The 27,701-nt window shown below is 42.2% G+C and overlaps 1 protein-coding gene across 1 annotated transcript in view; it reads left to right on the forward strand.

Moving 5' to 3' along the window:
• The window catches only part of eys (EGF-like photoreceptor maintenance factor), a 206,135-nt gene that overhangs the window by 82,340 nt on the left and 96,094 nt on the right, over positions 1-27,701 (forward strand). Inside the window, exons 26-28 of the mRNA XM_088421408.1 lie at positions 9,886-9,982; positions 10,873-10,980; positions 13,421-13,566. Of these exons, the coding sequence (XP_088277534.1) occupies positions 9,886-9,982; positions 10,873-10,980; positions 13,421-13,566 (351 nt within the window). The remainder of the gene's footprint in view (positions 1-9,885; positions 9,983-10,872; positions 10,981-13,420; positions 13,567-27,701) is intronic.

A 27,701-nucleotide genomic window follows, 5' to 3' on the forward strand; every position in this document is an offset into this window, starting at 1 on the left:
AATAACAGTCAGGAACCAGCTTAAAAAGAAAAAAAAACTTGACATTATACTTTATTTATACTTTATTTTTATACATCATTGTTTTTGTTATGTTTATAGCTGTAGATTAATAGCCATACCTAAAGCATAAAAGCCTCTATTTTCAAAACTCTGATGCGCCACAGATTGTCTCCAATATCCATTTCTTCGCAATAGAGTCTGGTTGAAAGCACGAAAATAGCTTCACCAAATAAAGACGCAACAATTGAAGCTTAGAGAGACAGTTGTTAAGAAATAAAATATCAGGGAGCACTGTGAGCATTTTTAAACCTCCGGAGTTAAATCACACACCACTATGTCGAGAAGGTTGATGGCTTCATCAGTAAATGTAACAAAATTGACTTGTTAATTATAAACACACCACAGTATATATCCATCCATCATTCCATTAGCTTAACCACTTTTCCTCATAAGGGTCAAGAAAATACCAGAGCCTATCCCAGCTGTCTTGGTTGTACCCTCGATACACCCAGAAATGGTTACCGGCCAAATCACAGGGCACACAAAGACAAAACAACCATTGACACTCGCAAACATACCTACAATTTTAGAGTGTCCAACATGCCTACAATTAAAGTTTTTGGAATGTGGGAGTAAACTAAAGTATCCGAAGAGAACTTACACAGGCATAGGCTGTACCGCCCATATAGTAGATGTACAATGAGGAATATTTGAGTATTTATATTTGTGTGAAAATTATTGCTGGTATTAAAAAAAAAAAAATGTTACTCACTGAACCTGTCAAAGAGGACTTCAATATGACAAGAAACATTTGTATGGAATTTCTAGTAGACTATTTCAACCTACCATAAATCATTCATTTTATATTACTATGCCCCATTTTTATTTTTCTAAAACTGAAATTTGTATCCTTGAAAGCATTATCAATTTTGAAGTCACATGAAACCACTCGCACTAACATTCGCTGATCAAATTCAAGTCTCACATATTTGAAAGTTAAATAAGCCCTGAAAAAGCCAAACTTGAGACTTTTTTAATCACTTTTACTCTCAACTGACAGCAATTCTGATAAGACTGTAAGGACAAATGTATCAGTCCAAACCGAATTCACAGTCACAAAATGAAGACATCAGTCATATTTCAATTGAAACGCCCATCAAAGTTAGCTCACTGTCCACTGAGGATTACCCTCAATTTCTTTTTCCTCTGAGACATTCAGTGGCAGTGGCAGCCATCTCATAGCGGAGCTGCAACCATATGATGGAATGACTTTGCGAGCTTGTGCCTGCGCTATCTCTCAGTGCTCTGTCAAAGAGAAGCCTGGAGTCAGTGCTTAGTGGCACAAGATGCATTACATTGTGGTGACATTCCAAATAGCCCCCCGAGGTGTTCCACCATTGCCATGACTGACACGCCAGGTTGGGAAACCTGTGCTCTCCCATAATTTACTGGATGGTCTGTGCTCTCTCTGCTCTCACATTTTTATGTCCCAAGATATACAAAGCTGTGACTTGTCACCGCATGGCATCACCCAAGTGTATTTCAATGTATTCACCTACAACATTGCTTTACTTATATATAAGGAAATATATCATTTGAGAGACATTATATTTTCGGTGCGGTTGCATCCCAAAAAAAAAATGTTGCTTAAAAAAAAATGAAACACATTTATGGAACGATCTGTCAACCGCATCCAATATTCTTACACCGAAGAATGGTCAATCACAGCTTAACATAAAACCAAAGCCCAATCATTTTAAGGAGACACACCAAGTGATTCAAATATATAATGTTCTTCTGGGTTCAGTTCATTTTCTGCTCTTTTTAAAGTTGATTTTAGAGGCACATCCTTGTCTATCCAATGATAAGTAGCGTACATAAACTCAGCAGCGAAGAAAAGCCTAAAAATCTCATGGCAGATGACAAACCATTAAGAGTTTTGCCATAGTAACGTGAAGTTACCAAAAAGCAAACATGCAGAGGATTCATCAGCATTCCGAAATCTTTTCAGCAAGATAGCAATAATGACAAGGTAAGCTTAAGCTAATATTCACTGTACAATTGCTATACATAATCTATGAATACAGTAGTTCTGGTCAATGGGTATCAAGATGAAGCATACAAAAACGCTCACGTTTAACAGTATGTTAATCACAATAACGATGCCGTAGGCTAGCTGCCAACATTAGCCCCTCCAAAACCCTCTATTTTTGAAATGTATGTCCTTAACCTAGCCAGCCGATCTTGAATTTGAATATTAACAATGAAATTGTGAAATGCACTTACTGTTTTTGCCTACAGCATAAACAATGGATCACTATGCTGTGAAGTTTATAAAGGGATTAAAAAAAAAGGATGTTGTATCTTGTCTTTAATGGTTTACACTACAATACAGATTAAATGATTTGTACTGGTTTTAGGCTTTAGCCAACTTTCCACTGGATGTGTAATTAGCATCTACATTTAGAAAGGCAAATCCATAATTCCAGTTATGTTGGTGAGAGTAATATAAAAGTAATGCAATAGTAGTGTAATGCGTTACATTTCAAATACAGTAATATTATACTATAATAGTGTAACTAATTACTTTGAAATGACCGTAACAAGTAATAAATAATGCATTACAGTATTAAAGTAACTTGCCCAACACTGGCCGTCACATCCCACAATGACAACAAAAAATACCACTACAAAAAAATTTGATTTAATCACTGGTTATGAAACTTCCAGTCAGTTTTGCTGCCATTGGATGATACAGCAATACATGAAAATGTAAATGACATACATGTATATGACATATATCAAGAGTAAGTGCTTTGATGTTTCACTTAATTACAATAAATGGTAATTTATTTTTTCCTTCGCACATTTTTTGCTCTTCCGGCAGTTGTCAAAACTTCACCCCCTTCTATCATTATCGGTCTGCTTTTTTCACACCATCAGACAACTGCCGGTCCATCGCCCACTTCCGTGTTCACCCCCCATTGCGAACTGCCTCTGTAAGACTAAAAAAAACTTCAGTGAGCATGCACCGAAAGAAGCGTTCTTTTTCCACTCACATTAAAAAATAATCTAGTGGCTGTAATTATACTAATGCACAGCACTTGAAATATGCAGTTATAATTTAAGGGAACCAAAGAGTCCAACTTAATTAAGCCCCTTGACTTGAAGCTGCAATAAGCCATCATGTATGCTAAATTGCATATACGTGGGGTAGACAGACTAGACAGTCACGCCCATTGGGAGGCATTATCATGCTTTACAATGATATTCAAACTTGTTGGTCCGTTTGTCAATTATAACTGTGTGACCAACCATTAGAAATGACGGCTCCAATGTTTTCACATTCATCCAAGTTTCATCTGCCACATACACGACAAGTAAAAAGCAAGGTATTGCTGAGCTTAAATTTTCCTTATAAAGCCTTCAATTTTGTCATTAAAAAAACTTCTATCTTGCATTTTCTGGCTAAGAGCGAGTCAGAGTGAGCTTTTCACTTTGGGATGTACCCATCGGTCACTGGAATGACTTCAACTCTGCGTGTAGAAAGGCTTCACAGAATACTTTGCTCAACTATCGGCAACCAATACCTCTATGTGTCACAGTCCACCATTTCAGCCACCTCACTTCCAGCTTCACCACACCCGCTCAGCCCTCCTTCTAATCAGCCTCGAACACCAACACCTGCAACCATTTACCCGCTCAGTATAAAGCCCGGTCACTTCCCTCCACAACCCGCCAGATCGTCTCTATGCGCTACGCCGAGCTTTCCAGCAATTCCTCCTGCCAGCCTGCCTGTTGTCCGACCCTGTTCGCCCTTGACCTCCCGATTGCCTGCCGAATTGACTGGATCCTTGGTATTTCGACCTTGCCTGCCTCTGACCACCCGCTAGCCTGCCGTCTTTACCTGTATGCCCGAGCCCCCCTCCCGTCTCGCTCCCTTTGCCCGACTCCCAGCCAAACCCCAGCTCTCCCGACTCCAGAACCCCCCAGACGTCTGTGCCACGCTCCCGTCAGCTCCCACGACTACCCGCACCTTCTGTTCAATAAACACTCTGCCATTGCCCTTACCAGTGCGTGCGTGCTCTTGGGTCCTCCCTCGTCCCGCCGTAACAGTACGATCTGGCCAGTCCAAATGGACCCAGCGCGCCGATCCCTCATCCAGCCGTCATCCGCTCCCGATCATCCGCCCAATTTTCTGCCTCATGACCGGCCCGAGCCCCAAATTGGCGTCCGGGAACGCTACGAAGGTGATCCCGAAACTTGCGAGGCGTTCCTAACGAATTGTTCACTTTTGTTCGCCCTGCAGCCCCGAACATTTGCCTCCGAGCGCGCTAAAGTAGCGTTCGTCATCAACCACCTTACGGGCCGAGCCCGCTTGTGGGGAACGGCGGAATGGAGGAGACGGTCACCCGCGTGTGCCTCCTTCCAGGCGCTCGAGGAGGAGATTTTAAAAGTCTTTGGACTCAGCTACGCCAGTGCGGAATTGGGCCGGGGCCTGCTCGAGTTGCGTCAAGGCGACGGAACGGTGGCGGATTACGCCATTGACTTCCGGACGCGAGCCAGTCAGAATAGGTGGAACGGTCCCGCACTCGTAGACGCCTTCCTTCATGGACTGTCCAGCCGTCTTAAGGACGAATTAGTTTCTCATGAACTCCCCGTCACCTTGGACGGGGTGATTAACCTGGCGACGCGGATAGATATCCGCTTGCAGCATCGGCTACGCGAACTGCAACGGGAAGAGACGCACCAGAGGGCTTCTCCGCCGGCCAGAGTGAGCTCCCATCTGGCGACGTCAGCTCCTCCCGGTGGCGGGAGTGCGCCAACGCAGCCAGCTCGCGCGCCCCTGACTCCTGAAGAGCGGCAACGCCGCCGCTCCGCCCGGCTCTGCCTTTATTGTGGGGAACCAGGACACTTTATTTCCGCATGCCCAGTGAAAAGACCAATCCCGGTCCCGAGTAGAGTAAAAATGGGTCAAGTGACTCTTTCCCTGTCCCGTGACAGAGCCCTCTTACAAGCCCAACTCCTGCTGTCTGATGGCCCCCACACTGTAGGCACCCTGGTGGACTCTGGGGCTGACGCTAACGTCATTAGCCGGCAGCTAATGATTCAACTCGGTCTCAAGAGCTTCCCTCTGCCCAAACCCTCACCTGCCCATGCCTTGGACGGGCGCCCCCTGGGGGTGATAACTCACCAAACCGCACCTCTCTCTATGCGCTTGTCAGGCAACCATGAGGAAAAAATACAATTTTGCATCCTAGATCATCCGCAGATACCGCTAATTTTGGGGCTGCCTTGGCTTTGTCGCCACAACCCTCACATCAATTGGGAGAAGGGAGTCATTTTGGCTTGGGGCTCATCATGCCATCTCTCCTGCCTCAAGCGCGCATCTGTTCCTGATCCCCTCGCCGCTCCGCCTGCGCATGCCGATATCGCTGGTGTGCCGCCTGAGTATCACGACCTTAGCCAAGTCTTCAGCAAAGCGCGTGCAACCTCCCTGCCTCCCCACCGCCCTTATGATTGTGCAATTGACCTATTGCCCGGGACAACGCCTCCAAGGGGTCGCCTATACTCTCTGTCGGGTCCAGAACGGCAGGCCATGGAGAGGTATGTCAACGAGTCGCTAGCGGCGGGCATCATACGTCCTTCCTCTTCTCCGGCGGGGGCAGGGTTTTTCTTTTCCGAGAAGAAGGACAAGACTCTCCGCCCTTGTATCGATTATCGGGGCCTGAACGATATCACGATTAAGAATAGATATCCTCTTCCACTAATGACCTCAGGGTTTGAGTTACTGCAGGGGGCTGCCTACTTCACAAAGCTCGACCTACGCAATGCCTACCATCTCGTGCGGATTAGGGAAGGCGATGAATGGAAGACTGCCTTCAATACCCCGCTCGGACACTATGAGTACCTAGTCATGCCCTTTGGACTCACCAATGCCCCAGCGGTCTTCCAGGCACTACTCAACGATGTCCTGCGGGACATGCTCGACAGATTTGTATTCGTTTACCTGGATGACATTCTCATCTTCTCCAAGACGCAGGGTGAGCATGTTCTCCACGTTCGCGCAGTTCTGCAACGCCTGCTGGAAAACTCTCTGTTTGTCAAAGCGGAAAAGTGTGAGTTTCATGCCTCATCAGTGTCCTTCTTGGGCTACATAATCGCTAAGGATAGCATCAGTATGGATCCCGCAAAAGTCTCGGCTGTTACTTCCTGGCCAACGCCCGAAACCAGAAAACAACTGCAGCGCTTTCTTGGCTTTGCTAACTTTTACAGGCGATTTATCAGGAATTACAGCGCCACGGCAGCTCCTCTTACGGCTCTCACCAGCCCCAAAACCCCTTTCCGGTGGAACCCAGGTGCCGAAAGGGCCTTCCAGGAACTCAAGCACCGCTTCACATCGGCCCCAATCCTTCAAATGCCAGATCCTGGTCAACAATTCATGGTCGAGGTTGATGCATCGGAGACTGGGGTTGGGGCCGTTCTCTCCCAGCGGTCACGGAAGGATGGGAAACTCCACCCTTGCGCATTCTTTTCTCAGCGCCTCTCTCCCGCAGAGAGAAATTATGACATAGGAAACCGCGAACTACTTGCCGTAAAATCCGCCCTGGAGGAATGGCGGCACTGGCTGGAGGGAACGAATATCCCCTTTGTGGTGTGGACAGATCACAAAAACCTCGAGTATATCCGTCAGGCTAAGAGGCTGAACTCCCGCCAAGCTCGTTGGGCATTGTTCTTCACCAGGTTCAACTTCAACCTCTCCTACCGCCCAGGATCCCAGAATATCAAGCCGGACGCCCTCTCCAGGCAGTTTGAACTTGAGGACAGTTCATGCCGGGATCCCGAGACTATCCTTCCCCCGTCATGTGTCATTGGCTTGCTCACCTGGGAGATCGAGGAGAAGGTGAAGTCAGCTGCCAAGGGGCAGACTAAACCAAGCCAATGTCCCAGTAACCGTCTGCCTGTCCCCGACTATCTTCGTTCCGAAGTTCTACAGTGGGCTCATTCTTCGAAATTGACTTGCCATCCCGGCATTCAACGGACCCTGATTGTCCTCAGGCGACGGTTCTGGTGGCCCTCTATGGAGAGGGACGTGCGTGAATTTATCCAGGCCTGTCCCATTTGTAGTCAGAATAAATCGTCACATCAGGCTCCTTCCGGGCTGCTGCGCCCCCTTCCTGTTCCGCATCGCCCTTGGTCTCATGTTTCACTTGACTTCGTGACCGGTCTACCTCCATCAAACGGTAACACAGCCATCCTGTCCATAGTTGACAGATTCAGCAAAATGGCTCACTTTGTTCCCCTCCCGAAGCTTCCCTCCGCAAAGGAAACGGCACAACTCCTGATTGACCATGTTTTCCGCCTACATGGGCTTCCCCTTGATGTGGTGTCAGACAGGGGTCCTCAGTTCAGGGCGGCTTTTTGGAAGGAGTTTTGCCGGCTCATTGGCGCTACGGCCAGCCTGTCCTCCGGGTTCCATCCGCAGACCAACGGGCAAACGGAGAGAGTAAATCAGGAGATGGAAACTGCCCTCCGCTGTCTGGCATCCCGAGACCCTGCCTCCTGGTCGGCCCAGCTCCAGTGGGCAGAGTATGCCCACAACACGCTGACCAGCTCCGCCACAGGAATTTCCCCCTTCGAATGCGTTCACGGCTACCAACCTCCGTTGTTTCCGGCTCTAGACGACGACGCCACCTGTCCGTCTGCCCTTGCCTTTGCTCGGCGGTGCCGCCGGACATGGGCCCGAGCCCGCTCGGCCTTGCTGCAGGCCAGTAAACGCTACACTCGGACGGCCAATAGGCGGCGTACTTCGGCCCCAACGTACCAGGTGGGTCAGAAGGTCTGGTTGTCCACTAAGGATTTGCCCCTTCGAGTGGAATCCAACAAACTCGCTCCCCGTTTCATTGGTCCCTTCCCCATCCAGAAGGTACTGAACCCGTCAGCTGTGCGTCTTGCCCTACCTCGCTCGATGCGTGTTCACCCAAGTTTCCATGTCTCCCGAATCAAGCCTGCAATAGATAGCCCCCTGGTTCCCGCGCTTCCGCCTCCTCCGCCTCCTCGGTTCGTTGATGGGGGCCCGGTGTACACAGTCCGGCGGCTGCTCCGCTCCCGTCGCCGCGGCAGGGGCCTCCAGTACCTAGTGGACTGGGAGGGGTATGGCCCGGAAGAGCGGTCTTGGATCCCAGCCCGCCAGGTTGTGGATGCCTCCTTGGTCTCTGACTTTCACCGCCTTCATCCTGATCAGCCATCTGGACCGTCTGGGCGTCGTGGCGCACCCCGGCGTGTTGCCCGCCCCCCCGCCCATGGGGTTTCCCCGGCCGTTGGCCTTTCCCTCCCGCCCAGTGGTGGCCTTGGGACGTCGGGAGCCGTCCCTTGATGGGGGGGTTCTGTCACAGTCCACCATTTCAGCCACCTCACTTCCAGCTTCACCACACCCGCTCAGCCCTCCTTCTAATCAGCCTCGAACACCAACACCTGCAACCATTTACCCGCTCAGTATAAAGCCCGGTCACTTCCCTCCACAACCCGCCAGATCGTCTCTATGCGCTACGCCGAGCTTTCCAGCAATTCCTCCTGCCAGCCTGCCTGTTGTCCGACCCTGTTCGCCCTTGACCTCCCGATTGCCTGCCGAATTGACTGGATCCTTGGTATTTCGACCTTGCCTGCCTCTGACCACCCGCTAGCCTGCCGTCTTTACCTGTATGCCCGAGCCCCCCTCCCGTCTCGCTCCCTTTGCCCGACTCCCAGCCAAACCCCAGCTCTCCCGACTCCAGAACCCCCCAGACGTCTGTGCCACGCTCCCGTCAGCTCCCACGACTACCCGCACCTTCTGTTCAATAAACACTCTGCCATTGCCCTTACCAGTGCGTGCGTGCTCTTGGGTCCTCCCTCGTCCCGCCGTAACACTATGTAAATCATATTTAAAAAGCAATATAACACAAAAAAATCTCTTAACGCTTATTTCTAAACATTACTTTTAACTTTAAGGCCGCAATGCAATTATTCGAACAGGCGATGTTCAAAAAAAGTTTTTATTTTTGTATAGTTTGTTTTTGTGTGTTTTGGTTCTCAGTCAATAGTGTTGGTTTTTGGTTTCTGTAAAACTTTAATTCTTGTGCATTTCTGCTCTTTATACAACATGCTAATATTAAAAAGCAAATGTTCTTAAAGTTCTCTGCGGGAACCATTACCTTGACATGAAAATGCAATTCACAGCCCACTTTGGTGTATGATATAATAATTCAACACCTGATAATTGCAATAAATTACCATTAGTGTCACCTTTTTGCCCTTCTGGAATAGAAATTAATTTGGCGCCCCTCCTCACTTGGTCTTCCCGGATAGGCTGGAGCTCACTCACGACCCTTATGAGGAGACGTGGTATTGAAAAATATTCAGACGCGAATCAGGACAAACCACAAGAGGCAGAACATGTGAGGGACCGAAACCGCTTCATAACGCCAGCCAAACATCCACGTTGATCTGCTTAGCCACCCTGCCCTCAACCCCACAATAAAGCAGCGCAAAAGAGCTCATGGGCTTTGGTCTCTCCCTCTTGCCAAACTTAGCAAGAAGCGCTCGTCCTTACTCGCCTTCTTCCTTCACACAGACATATGCATAGGAGGCAACACACAGATGCACACCTCCCAAACCCCAAACCACTAACCCTCAGACCAATCTGTCCATGGCGCTGAAGTATTATTAGACTTACATGCTCTCTGAGGGGAAACAGTGAGTGCTGAGTGCTGGAAGATGAGAAATGCTACAGGGACTACGGGTTCCATTAAAATGCCCTTCACTAGGGCTTTGGTTATCATCGACCCTGACGTTTTCAGCAATGTGGGCGGGCTTTCTGATCCATGACGGTCTCCTCTGTCTTTCAAGGATTTCAAGGTAGCAGCTGTGAAACTGACACAAATGAATGCAGCTCTAATCCTTGCCGAGACCACGGTGACTGCATGGACCAAGTCAACGGGTACAGGTGACAAGTTTCAGTTCCTCCAAATTTCTGGAGAACTTTAAATGATTGTGTTTTGACTCAATCAAAGCTTCCTCGTATCCAATTGGCTTGAATAATAAAACATAACCAATCAGAAGAAGTTTCTACTATTTTTAATATCACCTAGTGAATGAGGATCATCTATTTCAAACATTTGTGTGTTTTGGTTTTCTACTTTACACAGGAGGCTGTCCAAAAGTCTGAGAACGTCATTTAATTTGGGTTGTTAGCAATGCTACAATGGCCAGACCTACACATTGACTTCTCCTTTTGTCAAAATGGTCAGAAACAACAAAACAAAACTGATGAATAAATCCAGCAAATCTTAGTGACCTTCGTATACAGTGTTAATCACCCAATTAGAGCAAAACAACTGAAAATATGGTGGATGGGCTATCTTTCCAGGATGTCTACAATATTATTTGGTTGGAACGTGCATTCCATGAATGCCCAGGAATGCCATACTTTCAGTGTCTGAGTTATGAGGCAGACCCACCGACCTCTTTAAAAAGAGATGTTATTGTATAACGTCTGTCCGTCTAAGATACTTTTGATGTTTTACTTGGGTGATTGTAATACAGAATTACATTTTACCAAGGATACTTTTGTGTATGTAAGTATGAGTGTGTGTGTCTGTGTGTGAGTGTATCCTTCTTTACGCTTTCTAATCTTTATTTTTTTTTGACTGTTCACTCCCAGTCCAAATTTGGTAGTGCCCAGTGAACACCCTGCCCCTGCACATAAAATTCAAATAAAAAAGAAAAAAACATGTTGTGAAAATAAAGCGTACCCATCAAAAGGTAACATTGTCTGTGTGTCTGTCCATCCACCAATTATCTGTCCAATCGTTTTTTTTATTCATTTATTTGCAGCTGTGTTTGTAAAATGGGATTTACCGGCCTTCACTGCGAGCAAGACATCAACGAGTGCTTCTCCCAACCTTGCCTCAACAACAGCACTTGTCAAGACTTAGAGAACAAGTAAGACTAAAAAGCTTGGTTAAATAAATTGTGGTGTTTTGTTTTCAAACGTGTAGGCGTGCTCCTCTTTAAAGTGGTAATCCTTGGCATACTGCATATCCTGTAAGCAGCTCTCCAGAAGACAGGGACTGGATTCAGCTGGAAAACATCATGTATCTCAATTCATTCTGCAGCCCAGCACTCGGGGTGCTTCTCTCTGGCGTGCTTAATGGGAGCCCCGGGGCTGACGGGCTTAGTCGGACAGATGGGTAAAGAAGTCCCAGGGCCAATTTGAGTCCTAAATGGTTTGTCTCCAGTTTGTCTCCCGTCATGATTTGGCTCTCATGTGACCCAGTGCTGGCCTTATTGCACAGTCTGGTGTGTTTTAACCTCACTGCTCACTTCAAGAACAACACAACACACTCACCATTATCTTCATCTCTCCGACCCGACAAGTGGAATAAGCTCTTGTGCACTGAGCTGATGTATCTGGCTATGCAACGGGCTCCATGGCGTCTTTCTATATCTGCGCGCATTCACATTTTGCGCTTATCACACTGCATACGCAGGGAAATAATAAATCGTTATCAACTGATGCGGCATTGTTTTATAGGAAGCTCGAAACGAGCACTGGCAGGCAAGCTGCAAGGAAGAGAGTCATAATAATTATCAGAGTACCATCCCTGACCAGTTGAGCCTTTTGAAGCTTCCATAATTACAGGAACCAGGGCTTTTGTGTCACATGACAAAGATTCTGGCATATCACCAACATTGGATTTGATGTCATTAATTTGATGATAACAAATTACACCTCACTTATTATATTATTTTGATTTCACCCAACCTAAAAATAGACAAACCAGTGCTTCAAAGATGTGAGGTCAAAAGATACTAGGGCCAATGACAGCTGGCGTGAGGGATTTGAATGGAGTAAACTGCATTATCAGACTCATTAAGTTATTCCCTTCTGTAATAAGTCATCAAGCATAATTCAAAGTGAGTTGCACCCAGGGAGACTTAATTGCTGCTATATTGTATCTGTTCAAGAGAGACGTCCGTCAAGCTCAGCATGAAATACTGGTCTTAATTTCCAAGTTTCTCTCAGCTATTCAAATAGTCCCAATATTCAGCCATCTGCTACTCAGTAAATATTGTAGTTTAAAATAGTCCACACCATGTCAGAACAAAGTTGTTATGACAGGTTATCACTCAGTCTCTCTCTCTCTCTCTCTCTCTCTTCTCTCTCTCTCTCTCTCTCTCTCTCTCTCTCTCTCTCTCTCTCTCTCTCTCTCTCTCTTAACTATATGCTGTATCAGTATCTACAGTATATGTAAACATACTGCATTTTATATATATATATATATATATACACACACACACACACTCTGTATAACTGGACGTGCTTGCACTGTTCTCATTTGTTATTGCATTGACAAAAGTAGTTATTGATTTTGGTTTTTTTTTCACTCTGTCAATTCTAATTCCGTAGTAATCAACGTTCTACAACTAACTTTCAGATGACACACTTGAGCCATACTTTCAGTGTCTGAGTTATGACAGTAATTGTTAAATATATCTCATTTTGCACCACCATCAAAGTCAAAAGATATTTCCTTTCAAATGCTCATAATGAAGAACACCTTTTTTTGCAACCTGTTAGCCTATTGCGGCCCGTGTTCAAATTTTCACTGGACCGTCGCCTCTGTTATCAAATCATTAATATGCAGCCAAATAGCACTGTTGACCACAGTATAAAATAATGATTAGCTACCGTATTTTTGCAGCTATAAGGGGCTTTCAAAAGTCTTAAATTATCAGCAAAAACAATGAGGCGTCTTAGGATGCACTGCATCACATGTGTGCACCAAGTTCAAAAATCTGTAAATGCTGCTGAGGGACATCGATGAGATGAAAATCTTCTCTGCCCACATGCTGTATATATTTAATTACTAAAAAAAAAAAAAAACCTCAGCCAAAAAAAGAATGTCAATTAAAAAAAAAAGCGTTAATTAAAAAAAAAGAGTCAGTCGTCGCTTGCTTGTTTTTTTTTCGTGCCCTGAATTAACAGCTTGAAATTTTTTTCCTAGCTACACTGTGTGAATGTGATTGATTTCAGACCAGCACGGTGTTGTGAGCAACAGCTCACTCTGGCAACCATAGATTATCACCAAATATGATTTGTGATTTGGGTAAAAACAAAAGGTACCAAAAGTATCATTGTTTTAGTCAACATATGCTATATTTGGCATTTACATGAAACTGTATCTGTTGACGTGGACATTTTTGCCAGAGCGGCTCTCAAATAATTGTTGTCAAAAGATTGAATCATTGCTAATAGTCTGTTTTAAATGATTCTCTAAATATTGTATGCCAATTTACAAAGTTGCCAATTGTTTACCGTGAAAAATCCTCTACTGTATCGTTTCACTTTACTGATTATTGGTCTCCTTCGGTCCCCCAGGTTTCACTGCAGTTGTCCCCCTGGATTTTTCGGAACGCTCTGTGACCTGAGTGGAAGCCCGTGTGAAGTTTCACCTTGCCTACAGGGGGGCACCTGTATCAACAAGCCAGGGGGCTTTGAATGTATCTGTCGCCCTGGCTTCTCAGGTACGTCTTTTTCCCGCTGGTGACACAAAGATCAATAGAAGAGCCTAAAAAGCTTACCAGGGTTGGTGTGGGCCAGAGAGCTGACACAGCTGTGATTTTGTGTAAAAAAAAAATTGCTTCCAACACATTCTTTTAATTGGTCCGCCTGCCCAGCTCAGAAGCATTGCTTGGCATTTAGTGAAGCGAACAAGATAAACATTCATGTCACCTGTTTGGTCTGGCGCAAACTTCACACTGTCGCGTTAGCTGTCTGCGTTTTATTTCATCAGCTTCCTCAGTCTCAGAACGCTATCGTTGTTTTACTTCAATCCATTCGTCTTATTTTGCAACCAGACAGATATTGAGCTATTTTAGCACTGCTCCGCGTGCATGTGTGCCATGAGTTTTTGCACTAAAGCCGATTCCTGTCAGCTACCGGGAAGATTAATTTCATTTGTCTTCCGCACTGTATCATCAATTTATCCTTCCTCAATTGAGAGAGGGGGAGAAATCTCTGAGGTATTGTAACTCTGGAGAGCAGAACCTGACACGCATGGCCCAATTCCCACTGAAGCAGCTTTTATTATTAGGCCTCCGAACACTATAGTACAAGTCATTACTTTTTCTGATGCTCTAAGCTCATGAGGAGCGAGGAAACAGGACTCCCCAAGAGAGCAGGCCCTCGGAAGATGCTGTCTGACTTGGCTCAAATCAACTGGAATTCATACAAGTATTTGCTGTAGAACTTTCCACCGCAGCACAAAAACTACATGGAAGCTTTATGGAGACGGCTTAAACTTTAGCAACTTACTTTTTTGGTTGGTCCGACAGTGGTCAGTGCCACATCCTCCGTCCGTCATCGTTGGCCCGCAATTTTTTTCAAGCTGAAAATTGTTATGGTCGGTCCATTTTTCCGTCAGACAACAGTCATTCCCTCCATTCCCGCCCCTCCCCCCCACTTCCGTCGTCCAAAGACCCCACACCCGCCCGCTAACGTCCATCGCTCACCCCCCACTTCTGTCACCCCCCCCCCAGCAACTTCCATTGTTAACCCTCATCATATGTTGTGATTCTGTCCCTTTTGTAAATTATAACCGCTTGATCAGACAGTTGGGACAGTTCCATTATTTATCATATATGTCTAAAGTTCATCTGTCACATACACTGCAAGTGAAAAGCAGCAAGTATTTAATAAATCATATACAATAATATAATATAATTTACTAAATCATGCTTTTATTTAGGGAATTTATGAACTATCTTAGATTTCTTTAACTTCAATCTAAACTTTTTAGCTCTACTTTTAGCTCTCAGTCTGAAAAAAAATTCCACTTAGCAAGAATTTCTACAATAAGCTATTTGGGTAATGATACCAACACTCGAAGAAGCAGCACAAAGACATCCCTAACTGGTCAGTATCTGTAATATCGCTGTTAATGATTTGATGCAAAGAAGTTGACACATTTCGTCACTGTTTAGTGGCAAAGTAAAGTGAGTTTTGTCACAGGCTGCAAAGCATTTATCGACTAACGACACAGCAACATAGCAGGAAAAACATGCAATCTTGATTCCTATCTCCAAAAGGGACATGTCGGATTGACAGACGTCTGACGGACATCTGATGTCATGTTTCTTTCTTAAACCGTCATATTTTTTAGCATTCCTGTCATTCGTTGGTCCATTGTTTTGAACAGGCGTCTGTGGTCGATGGACTGACGGACAGTCCGTCTGTGCTGACTGACTGCCCGCTTCTGCTTTTTCAGATTCAGAATTCAGAAATGTAGATTGGTTGTGCCACATAACTATGTTACTTTCCGTCAGCATCGGCATATCAATATGGATTTTTTTTTTTTTTCTTTTTGCATAGTGAATGTCAGAATCAATTTAGGGCCTAACAGTTGAAGGTGCTTACCAATAAATCAGTCTAGTCCATATCTGTTAGCTTGCATGATTTTGATCACATTATAATGACAGTTCGTTTTCACCTGCATTACATTTTATATTGGATTGTATTAGTGGTGCTGGCCACAAAGCCAAAATATGCATCTTTATTTTTCGTTTTAGTATTCAGTACAACTTGGTTGTTTAAAGTCTCATAAACAGTACTACCCCACTTCTGTTTAAAGTGTAAAAAAGCTCGCGATCAACCAATTGAAGAACATAAACTGTGGGATAGGGCAGTGGTGTTTGTTGCTGTTTGTCTTAGCATCACTTTGAAAATATTAAAGATAGTAAAAAGGTGATACATAAGGACTGCCATAATGAATGTGCTGTATTCCACTTTACTCTTCTGCACTCAAGGCCATTTTTTATAAAATATATCTTATATATTTCATAGTATTTTCATTGTATTGTTTATTTGATTTTATTTCATAGAATTAATAATCTACTACTTTTATTATAAACATATAAAATATTGCATTTATAGTCATTTAAACTTTAAAACATGCAATTTCATGTTTTTAAAATTACGTCCTGCAGATGGTGTCCTATTTTATAAATGCATTCTTGAAATCTGCTGCAGCGATTCCTGATTCACATCTCACCTGGGAAACTGTCAATTTCATCCTGAAATCTCTGTTTTAATTCATCCAGAGTCCTTGGTTGAGTTTTGTTTATTTTAATCTGGAGATAGCCCCACAAGAAAAAAATTGCAAATAGATAAATCTGGTAATCTGTCACCCTGTAGTATTGATAAATCAGCCAAGACCGACTCATGTTGCATCAGTCAGAAAAACAGATTAACTATGGGTCTACTTATTTTTGACCGTCTCACAATTTGATTCAATTCCAATTCCGATTCAAAACAAATTAACACACATTTCAGGTAAGAAATTAACAAAAGCCAAAACACCTTTACATTTCATAAAGCAATTGAACAAAAGCTAAAAACAAATGCACAACTCAGAAAACATATTACCAAAAGTCGAAACACATTGACAAACACCAAAACAAATTACAACTACGACAAACTGGAAAAGGAATGGACCATATTGCCGATTGACAGAAAGAGACCAGAATTCATGGTGGAGCAGCGAGCATGTTTTGAGCTGCTGGAAACAAGGCTCAGCTCATACAGTGTCTCCTAATTGTAGTGTTTCTAGCCCCTCACTCTTTGAAACACTGAAACAACTCGTAAGTTTATTTCACACCGCCATATTTGGAGCGCCTAAAATGTGCAGTGAGGTGTGAAGATCGAGTATCGAATTACCACAGGCACTCTTAAATCGAGGGAAGTGTGTGTTATGGTCTGGATTTATGTCTTAGGTTTGACTTGTAGTTTTCATGCTTTCTTCCCCTTAGTGTCTTGTTACATTGATTGTGTCCACCTGTCCTTGTCAACCTGCCCTCTTGTGTTAACCTATCCTTGCTTGAATTGTTTCTTGTCCAGATGTTCCTTGCTGCGTGATTAGTTTGAGTGTATTTAGTTCCCTGTTTAGTTTCACTTCTTGTCGGATTGTTCTGTTGTCATGACTGTAGTTTTTCCTCTCCTGTGGTTCTCTTACACTTTTTGTTAATTAAATATGGACTCCAGCAACAACACTGAGCCTCCTGCACACAGGTCCTCAATCCCCACAATCACGCCGACTTTAACCCAGCCATGACAGAGCAGACGTTGCATTTGCTGAAGTTATGTAGCACCTGTATGTCGATGTATGAATGTGTGCTTAGCTGGACTTCAAATGAAGTTTATTTGAGCCATATTTGCGGCATCTTTTGATTATTTCAATTTGAATGGAGTGGCTGTCCTATTTGGGTCTATTCAATTTGGGAGGATGACACCCAGAAAAAAACAAAAAAAACAGAGTGGTTGCACAAACCTTATTTCTTTTTAAAGTTTAGCCGCTATTTCTCAGATATATTATTTGACCACATGAATAAAACATATATTGGTTAGTTATTGTTTTCATTACATGCAAACAACATCATGCATAAGCTACATAGCAATGTTTATATTTGAAGTCGTTCTAAATACGCACTGCATGTGTTGGTGGTGGAGGCGGCAGGGGAGTCGAGCTTGGGACAGATCAACCCGGCAGTGAAGTGAAGCGGTGTTGATATATGACTTTACTTTCATCCCAATGGAAGCATAAAGCATAAAGTCGACATTTGTGATGATGGTAATAATTCTGACGCGCAACCAGTGCATTTGTGACACGTCAAAGTGTGTTGTCATCTTTAGCAGAGGTCTCTATATCAAATGACGACATTATCTCATTGTTCCAAAACAAATCTACCGGCTCTTTCCTCCATCTCTTCACTGATCTTTTGTATTTTATTTTGTTTTGTGGACATGCTGAAGTTTCATGATTTCGGATGATTTGCTTTCTGTTCCATATGAATATTTGTTCCTGGTTAGCACATTTGATGCACTTGCATGTGTAAGAGAGAAAATTGCATTATAGCGAGGAGAATTGCGATGTAGGGAGAGCGAGAGGAAGAATAAAAAGACATGACTGAACACTGTTCCTGATATTATTCATCTATTTAGCATCAAAGCAGCAGATATTTATCATGTTCAGCAGTAGCGTCACATTTGGAGATAGGGAAAAGCTACCTTTAAGGTTTACACAATCACCAAATCCGTGATGGTCAAGTTTCATTCGTTAGCAATGGGTTGAAACCTCTCGTTTACTTTTTTGTGACTTTCTTACGTCACAGGAGTTTACAAAACACGATGTAGATGTTGGTGCCACTTTGCTCATTTCCACCATCTTTGTTTGTGTGTCCTGCTGCGCAAGTTTGACTTCCAGAACGGGCTGCACGGTGACGTGGTGACGTAGTAAGCTGACAGGAAGCGGATCGATTTCTTTTTATATGTACCATACATTCTTTATTTTGGTAATGGAGAATCACACCTCTACTGTTAACATTGTGTGCAGTGTTTTATGTCACACTAAAACTTAATTTTGTCGGCACGGCGGAAGAGTGTTTAGCTTGTCCGCCTCACAATTCTGGTTCACGCTGGCCTTCCTGTGTACAGTTTGCATGTTCTCCCCGTGCCCACCTGGGTTCCCTCCAGGTGTGCCGCATTTTCATTAATTGGCTTCTTTAGCCTCTAAATGTTTGCCCCTAATATGAATATTTTATAAAGCTCAGAGGGTATCCATTGTGGAAGAGTGGTTAGCACATCCACCTCACAATTCTAGCTCACGCTGGCCTTCCTGTGTACAGTTTGCATGTTCTCCCCATGCCCACCTGGGCTCCCTCCACATTTTCATTAATTGGCTTCTTCAGCCTCTAAATGTTTGCCCCTATTATGAATATTTTATAAAGCACATAGGGTATCTATTCTAATAGTTGTTAATGTGTCATTGTTGAACTAACAGCCACTCACAAAAGACATTTGAATGCTGTTGATTTCAACCCACCACACTGGCGTTAAAATAAATTACACTGAACAACTGGAGAAGAGAGCCCTGGAGCAAACACACAAACAAAAAAGCATTCTGTTGCTTTACATGTATTGTTCAGTGGCATGCATTCAGTAAATGCCTCATAGGTTCTCACCTATTCACATAATTGTGGATATTTACTGTCATTTGTATGCTGTTTTATTCATTCTTTTTCTTCTTTGCCATACTGTCACACTATAAAAATGTAACTCAGAGATAGCCCAAACCGTTGTCAACATCTCACCTTCTTGATGAGGATGTTTTGCTTTTAAGGATACTAGCATGTATTGTTTAACTATACATGGGAGCTGCATTTAATCCTGAGGTCAGAAGTCATTACAGTGACATGATTAATGGGTGATCATGTTTTTTGGGCTGTTGTCATTTGTCACCCTCTGTTTTCTCTTCTTTACTTGTCATGAAGAAGCGTGTTCCCCTGTGTGTTGGTACATCGCCATCAGCACATACTGACCATTTTCTCAGTCAGCACATTGGTGGACGATGACGATGATGTTGCAGGGAGGCTTCCAGTGAATGTGCTCTGGTGGATACATTTTGAAAATACAAACCTTTATTTGCATATTTCCCCTTGAAGGTTCCTTTCAGTATGCATTGCATAAAATGGGGGGGGAAAAAAGTAATTTCAATTTACAAGTAATAAGTTCTTGAAAAGGACTAAAAAAAGTTACATGCATGCCATAGTTTGCTCCAGTATGTCAAAAATATGCCTATAATTGAAAAGTTTTGCCTTTTTTAATGTTATATGTTTTTATTATTTATTTATTGTGGTTTTAAGACTAAAATGCGCCTTCTATATAGGGGTTTGATTTATCCTACCCTCAACTTCATTGTTTGATGCTATTTTCATAATAGCCACCTCTAGTTTGAATATGCTTCATAATGACCCTTCTACATTGCATACAATCAATTAAACTTGATCTCTAAACCGCTTGTTTTTGTTGTAATACGTATTATCATGATACATATTCAGGTAATTATGGAGTGTTGTTGCCATTTTAAAAATCTGGTTGGCAGTTGTGATGGAAAAATATTTCTCTTAGTTTTTGCTTACATTCAATACACAATAATGATGTTCATGGTCATACTTATCAAGAAATTATTACCTATTACATAAATGACAGAGCTAAAAGTTCCTTAAAATAGCTTGCATAAGATTATTTCTACCCATGATTTTTTCCAACATTGAGCAGACACAATCTCATCATCAAGTGTGTCACGGTTTCATGTTCAAGTCTCCAAGCTTTATGTCAGCAAAACATACAACCATATTTTTCAACATTTTCAGTCTAGAGTGACCACAACTTTCGTGATCATCTCCATCTCCATATGTATCCTGTTGCTAGAAGACAGTGTTCATAGCAGCTACAAATGTCCGTACAGTGCTGCAAATGTTTGAAATAATTTTTTTAATGAGTAAAAACATTCTAGAGCTATGTGTTTTTGTTTCAAGCTGTTTTTGTGTTTTCTTTTGCTAAAGTGATACTGACCTCTCACGGCATGACAAAAATACCTTTCAACTATTTGTAAGTCGATGTTTCATCAGAAAGGTAAGGAAAATGTTTGATGCAAAGTTAATTACTGTTGCTTGCTTGGTACTGATCTGAATACATCTAAAAAGTCTTTCATATTTATCAATTATGGAAAATAACTATTAAGTTAAAGTCTATAGTTTATAACAAGAAATGTTATCATATTCCAAACAGATTCAGTAAATTTGCAAATTTACTCATTTGGCCATTATGATGAGGAAACAAGTACTGTAATTGTTTAATCATCTCAGAGAGTATGATTACTGTGTACAACAAACTGATGTTTAGTTGTTAAACTGATGTTTAGTAACTGTTTAGTTGATTTGAAATCAGAATTATACGATATGTTTTTTGCATTATTGTTGAAATTACTGTATTAGCACAGTTCAGAGGTCCCAGGTTCAATTCCAGCTCGCCCTGGCCTTCTTGTGTAGGGTTTGCATGTTGCCCCAGTGCTCACGTGGATCTTCCCATCCCACATTTAAAAAACATGCATGGTAGGTATATTGACATTACAAATTCCCCTAAGGTTTGATTTTGGGTGTTAATGATCACTCGCGGGAGACGTAAAATGATGAGGCAGGCCCGATTAGTTTGGCATCTGTTTACGATAACTTAGATTGGTCATTCTGTTGCACGTTGAACTTGGAAGAGACCATTTTGAAATGCTGATCATAAAATAGGGTTTGAAAAACTTTCAGATCAATATTTCTGCCTCATTTCAGCACCATCTGAGACAAAATAAAAGAAAATAAATGTTGGCAACAGTCATGACCAAAATGACACAGCACCAGACTAAAAGGCTTGTTTTCTCATTATTTCTTTGATCATAAAGCAAGCTGTTTGATAACTTTAACTGCTCAATAATTATTTCTCAAGAATTTTTTGTTTACAAAAAAAGCCAAGCAATTTTTGACCCCATGCCCTTAGTGAATTCTAAAAAGCTAGCCTTTGTCCTAGTGAAAGTTTCATAATATGTAAAAGCAACATTTTTTGTCCTTTCAGTCATTATTATTTTTCACCAATTGATTTTTGCATTGATTTTGGCACTTTGATGGTTTTCGTCACCTCTGCACTCAGAATAATCCAGCTCTCTGTAAAAAAAAAAAAAAAAAATCAGTCACACAGTCAAAGAATATTTTGCGTTTGGTGATGAGTGAACATGAAAGGTTGTGCTAACATGAGCCTTTTTTTGTGTGTTTGTTTTGGTCAAGTCTTATAAAAGAGATGAGGCAATTTCATTTGACAGATGTGTTTGTCCATTGCAGCTCAAAGATGAAAACTAAAAGTTTGGGATTTTTTGCAATTTCTGAATTTATTAAAAAACCCCAAAGTAAATTGATTTTAAACAACAAAGAGAAAGTTGCATTACCTGTGTTTTAAATGTACTTTTATTGAACATTTTTTTTTTATTTATGTATACCACTGTAGTCAATAATATGATGTGCTGTAATATATATATATATATATATATAATATATATATATATATATATATATATATATATATATATATATATATATATATATATATATATATATATATATATATATGTGTGTGTGTGTGTGTGTATAAATCAGGGACATAAGGGTACAAAGGAAGTTGACCACGCCCCTTTTTGACAACAAAATCTAAATTCAGCCACTCGTTGCTCCCAAACCTCTTCTCCACTAAACTGAAATTTTAGATTTAGTGTAGCGCCATCACTATCAACAAGTTTCATTCAAATCAATAATTGGATTGGTTAAAGTCTCATATCCAACCATATGTCCTTCCACCATGTGTCTATCCATTGTCCGTTCGTCCGTTCGTCTATCAGTCTGTCCATCCATCCATCCATCCGGATACCCATCCATCCATCCATCCACTTCATGCAACAATAAGCTTGATAACTGTGCATTGCGCAACTGTGTTAACTGTGCTCAACAGTTAATTGCAATCTAATTAAATGTATATCATTTTTAGTTGCCTGGAGACATGTAGAAATTGAATTTCTAAAACCTAGGCAAAAGTCCCTGCTCCCTGCTTAAATCAGTTTATGATGTTTGTGTGGAAGCTGCCTGATTAAAGTTAATGCTGGCGAGAAACTAAAGGATGTTTCTCTGTGTGATAACTAATGAGGTGTCAAACCGACTCATGAGAGTTAATGACTTGGCTTGCAGCAAACATATATTTTTTTACTATGGTATTTTTTTACAGTAATAGAAAGTGAGCAGGAGGGATTTTGAGGTTGCAATCAAAGGCTGCAAGATCCACTATGATATTTCATTATTTGTGCCTTGCCATTCAATTGAATTTGGATCAGTGCAATGCAGAGATCATACAGTTAACAACATTAGTAACATTACAGAGCAAACATGCGGCTGCACCTAGAAATTCTGTTCATCAAGATAATGGACAGAATCGGTAACAAAGGACGAAGTACAACCCTCAACGGAAACACATTGGAATGAATTTCAGTGCTCATTTCACCTCTGCAAACAGTCTCCGTGACTCGCGATACTAAAAAGCTATGGGTTAGGGACAGAAATGTTTGGAGTCCTAAAAATTGCACTGTAAAAATGAAAATGTAAGTCCGAGGTTCAAAAAACATTTACAAGACGAGAGCAAAAATGATCAGCATTTAACAAATGTCACAGTAAAATTTATTTAAATGGAATGAACTTCCATGTATCGTCCATCACTGTTTTCTTCATATCGACAATCACTGATATAACGGTTCATTTTTGTCAAAAGTCTGCTTTTTACTTTGAGTGTTCGTTTGTTTAGTTTGTCACTGATACTAAAAAAAAAATCAGTTTACTTTGCTTTGGGTTGAACGATCTCTGTCAGGATCTTTGAAAGAATCTTTGTCAGGACAGACAAGTCCACTATGCAATTTTCTGTGAACTAAATGTGAATGGCTTAAAAATTTGGTCCACAACTTGATGATAGGGAAAAATATTTTTCCTCCTGAGAACCACTGCACAATGCAGAGCAGAGTTATCAAACTCATGATTGCGGGCGCATGGAGAAAAGTCTATTCCAATAAAATGATGGCAAACATTTATGTAACTATGAAACAACTTTTTTTTTTAATACTGTCTAAAACAAGTACATGACTATGAATAATTAAATATTAATATTACTATTGATCATAAAACCTTTTCGAATTGTTTATTCATTAAAAAAAATTCCGCCAATGTTTATACTTCACAAAATAGTCTCATGGTCCAGATAAAACCCGTTTGCCCGCCACTTTGACACCCCTGATCCAGACGTTCTATCTGTCAACTAAGACAAGCCTAATGCGGTATTGTCAAAATTATCATCGATCCATGCTGTTGAAACAAATTCCCCCGACAGATCGTACGACAAATGAACATGGTTGTCTTGACCCAAGGAATAACTTTAGACAACTTAGCATGAACTTAAGACGGACTTTTGAGGCCTAGCTTGCTAGGACTTCGACTCCTCCATTTCTCGCTGCTGCAGGCGGATAATTTTCTGAAATCCATCTCGTTACACTTTAAGTTAATTCAAACAAATATTTTTCACACATCGCTCAACTTGCCGTACCATATTAATTAGCCAGGTGCATATTGCTCATGTGAAGCAAATACAGCAGCAATGAATTACTATACTACGAAGTATACGGCATGTGCGCTCTAAAGTGAATTAGGTTTTATTGGTGAAGCTTTTACCCAAGTACTGCAGATCAGTACTGTGATGTAGATGTGCTATGGTGACGTCTGTCTGGTGACGCGCCTGGTTGTAAAGGAAGTCAAACAACGCTTCAAAATAAAATGTGAGAAATCAAGTAATGTATGAAACGAACAGCATTGGGGCAATTGGGGCAAACGTCTTTCCCTGAAGCCGGGCGTGACAACGATCAAATTGCCATCTATTTGATCAGTACCTCACTATTCGTCTCACCAATACCAGTATTTTTGTAAAAAAAAGATATGTTCTTTTTTTCTTGATTGGCGCTATTTATTTCCACAAGATCAAAACAAAATAGCGGACAATGTTGTTAATAATGTTTGTAAGGTGTCAAGTTTTGTTGAATAAAAGAGTAGATAGACAGTGATTATTATTTAGATGTAATTGGAAGAAAAAAAAGAAACGATGCGTCCGGCGGACGCAAGTTTATTTGAAAGTTTGCATTACCGGGCAAAGGTTATGCGGAGACGCAGGCAAAATGGAGCCCTGGAATTTACTGCCGGAAACCAAATTCTGACATCGGTTGTACAGGGACTGAACAGCCCATATCAGGACAACCGGTACCCCGTACTCCAAAATCCCCCCCCCTCCCCAGAACTCCCTGAGAGACACGGTCGAATGCCTTTTTCGAGTCCGCAAAGCACATTTAGACTGGTTGGGTGAACTCCCATGCATCCTTGAGGGTCCTGCCGAGGGTGTGGAGCTGCTCCACTGCTCCACGGCCGAGAAGAAAACCACACTGCTCCTCCTGAATCTCTTCAGCACCCCTGAATAGACCTCACCTGAGGCTGAGTGTGATCCCTCTATAGTTGGAACACACCGTCTGCTCCCCTTTCTTAAAAAGGTCTGCCAATTCAGGGACACTTTTTCTGTTGTCCATGTGATGTTGTACAGGTAGGTGTCAACCGGGACACCCCCACAACTTTCAGAGCCTTTAGAAACTCCAGGCAGAACTCATCCACCCCTGAGGCCTTGCCAACATGAAGTACAGTATGTCGACCACCACGCCGACTTCTGCCCAAGAGATGGAAGAGCCTACCTTGGGCTCCTCCAGCCCGATGACCCAGGTCAGGGAACCCTGACTCCATTGATATTACTCATCATAAGGGGTCTATGAGCCGTCTTTAGTCTGGAACCTCACCTAGGACCTGTTTGTCATGGGTGACCCTACCAGGGGTATAAAGCCCCTGACACCTTAGCTCCTAGGATCACTGGGACAAGCATAACCCCTCCACCACGATAAGGTGACAGCTCATGGAGGGGAGTTGTATGATTTGATCATTTTGTTAACACTAATAATAAGCAATTAAGCAAAAGGACAAAATTTAATAACAGTAAGGGATTGAATTATTCTGGGAACAAATTTATTGAGTGATTGTTCTAATTTAACCGATTACCAAATAGTGTCATGCCTGTCACTATGATGAAACACAAAACGTGCACCTCTTAAACGTTCCCCTAATCAACATGCCTTATTTCCAGTGAGAGCAAACAAATGACATTTGGTGGAAGGAGTGAATTCAAAACAAAACAAATCTATGTATTTGGAGGCCCTGGCGCAATTATATCCACTGCAGAAAGTCCCTGATTGACCCCCATTGATGTCTTTTCAGTCACATCCAACACATGATATTAATACCTTATACACCGTTGTTTCATTGACGCAAAACTTTGCCTGATGTTCAATTTGACAGGCTGTAGAGAAATCATTGAAGTTTTTGTTTTTGCCTCTTAGCAAGATAGGTAGTGCTCACCTGAAAGGTCAGTTGAACAGTTGCTAATTCAGGGGAAAAAAATACATCAATATAGTTAAAAAAAAAAGGTCTATATGCTTTGTGACCTGCACCGTTTAGACCTATTGAAAATAATGAATGAGCCTGACAAAGCACTTTACTGCATCAATGAGATATACCGTTCAACAGATAATCATTAGACACATAGCTTGGCAAGGGCATTTAGCATATAACCTATGAGTAACATCAAAGGATAAAGCTGCAGCGTTTATCTTTTCACAAAACAGTCCAATAAAAACAATTTGCTTACTCAATCTGTGTTTAAGTCTGAGGTGATGTTTTAAACAAGACTTTTTGACTTGGGAGCTTTAAGTGTGTGAAACACATTCAATTCACACTGTCTAGTTGCATTTTTATTTTGATATTTTGAGGTTGTATTCCTAATGGTGTTGATCAATGCATAAATCCCCCTCTCTGTGTGCGTTTTTTTTTTCTTTCACATCTGTGCCAAAGCTTGATCTTACCATCCCAATGTGGCCGCAGGCGTCGAGGTGCATCAGGCCATGCAATCTTCTTCCAATTTTCTATTGTCAAATTTTCCTTTTCCAGTCTTGCATTGTCACATTGCTATGTGAGCAATAATACTTCAGTTTCCTACTCTGAACTGTGGCTTCAGGTTATGTGTCCTGCAGCGTTTTCATGGTTGAAATTATTGTGCTTTCATTGATGGTCGCCTACCGAGTGGATATTTTCCTTGACCAGTCTGGTTATTTTCGTCTAACCTCAACCATCATTGACTGAATCTTTGCTTTTTGTCAGGGCAACTTCTAAAAGTCTAAAAGTACATAGTTGTTAGTTAAAATCTGTCCATGCATGTCTAGCATATGGTTTTGACTATGACTACATCTATGCAGTCAGTACTTAAATACTGGCTGGATGTAAAAAACATGCAAAACACTGACTGCATAAGGAACAGGAATCAAACTCCAGTCCTCGAGGGCCGGTCTCCAACATGTTTTCCGTTTTTTTTTCTTGCCAACACGACTGATTCAAATGATTAGCTTATTAGCAAGCTCTACAGGAGCTTGAGAATGATCTTAATCATTTGATTCAGGTGTGCTGGCGAGAGAACATCGAAAAACATGCAGGATGCCGGCCCGCGAGCACTGGAGTTCAACACTCATGGCATAAGGTTAGACACTGTGACATAGGGGTAATGTCATGTCGCAAATAGACACCATTTCTTCTTCTTACTTACGATAGGTAGTGAAGCACATTACATTTATGTCACTCACCATAGTAATGCAGTAATCAGCTTCCCCTTCGCTTCAAAAGTGTGGCTCTTTGTTAAGTTTTGCTCTTACTTCAGCAATGGAATGCACAGTATTCAAATTAGGTTTCTTTGTAAGAGGCAAAGTATTTAAATGTCCATGTATTCTTGTTCTGTTGCGAATTGATGGGGAGGAGTCACTGTTGTTGGGGAGGTCACGTGAGGTAGGAGGGACAAGGGACGAGGACGAAAAGGGGAACTGGCTGGTTGTCAAGTCCATTGGTGGGCGTGAGTTGTGGCCAACAGCAGCTCATTCTAGGGGTTCATTATTACATTGTACTGGTTGAAAATAAAAGTGTTGGAGCCACGCTGACAACTGAGTGCATCCTTACTCACAACCGGGGCATTACAGTACTGAGGTGTTTTTTTTCTCCTTCTCCATCTTGCTTCGGCAATTAAATGGTATCACGGACCATATTACGAGTATAAATACTTTTTTTCTATC

This window comes from Hippichthys cyanospilos, chromosome 8, assembly GCF_059441005.1.
Source record: "Hippichthys cyanospilos isolate Australia breed blue-spotted pipefish chromosome 8, RoL_Hcya_1.0, whole genome shotgun sequence".
In the NCBI taxonomy this organism is placed as follows: Eukaryota; Metazoa; Chordata; class Actinopteri; order Syngnathiformes; family Syngnathidae; genus Hippichthys; species Hippichthys cyanospilos.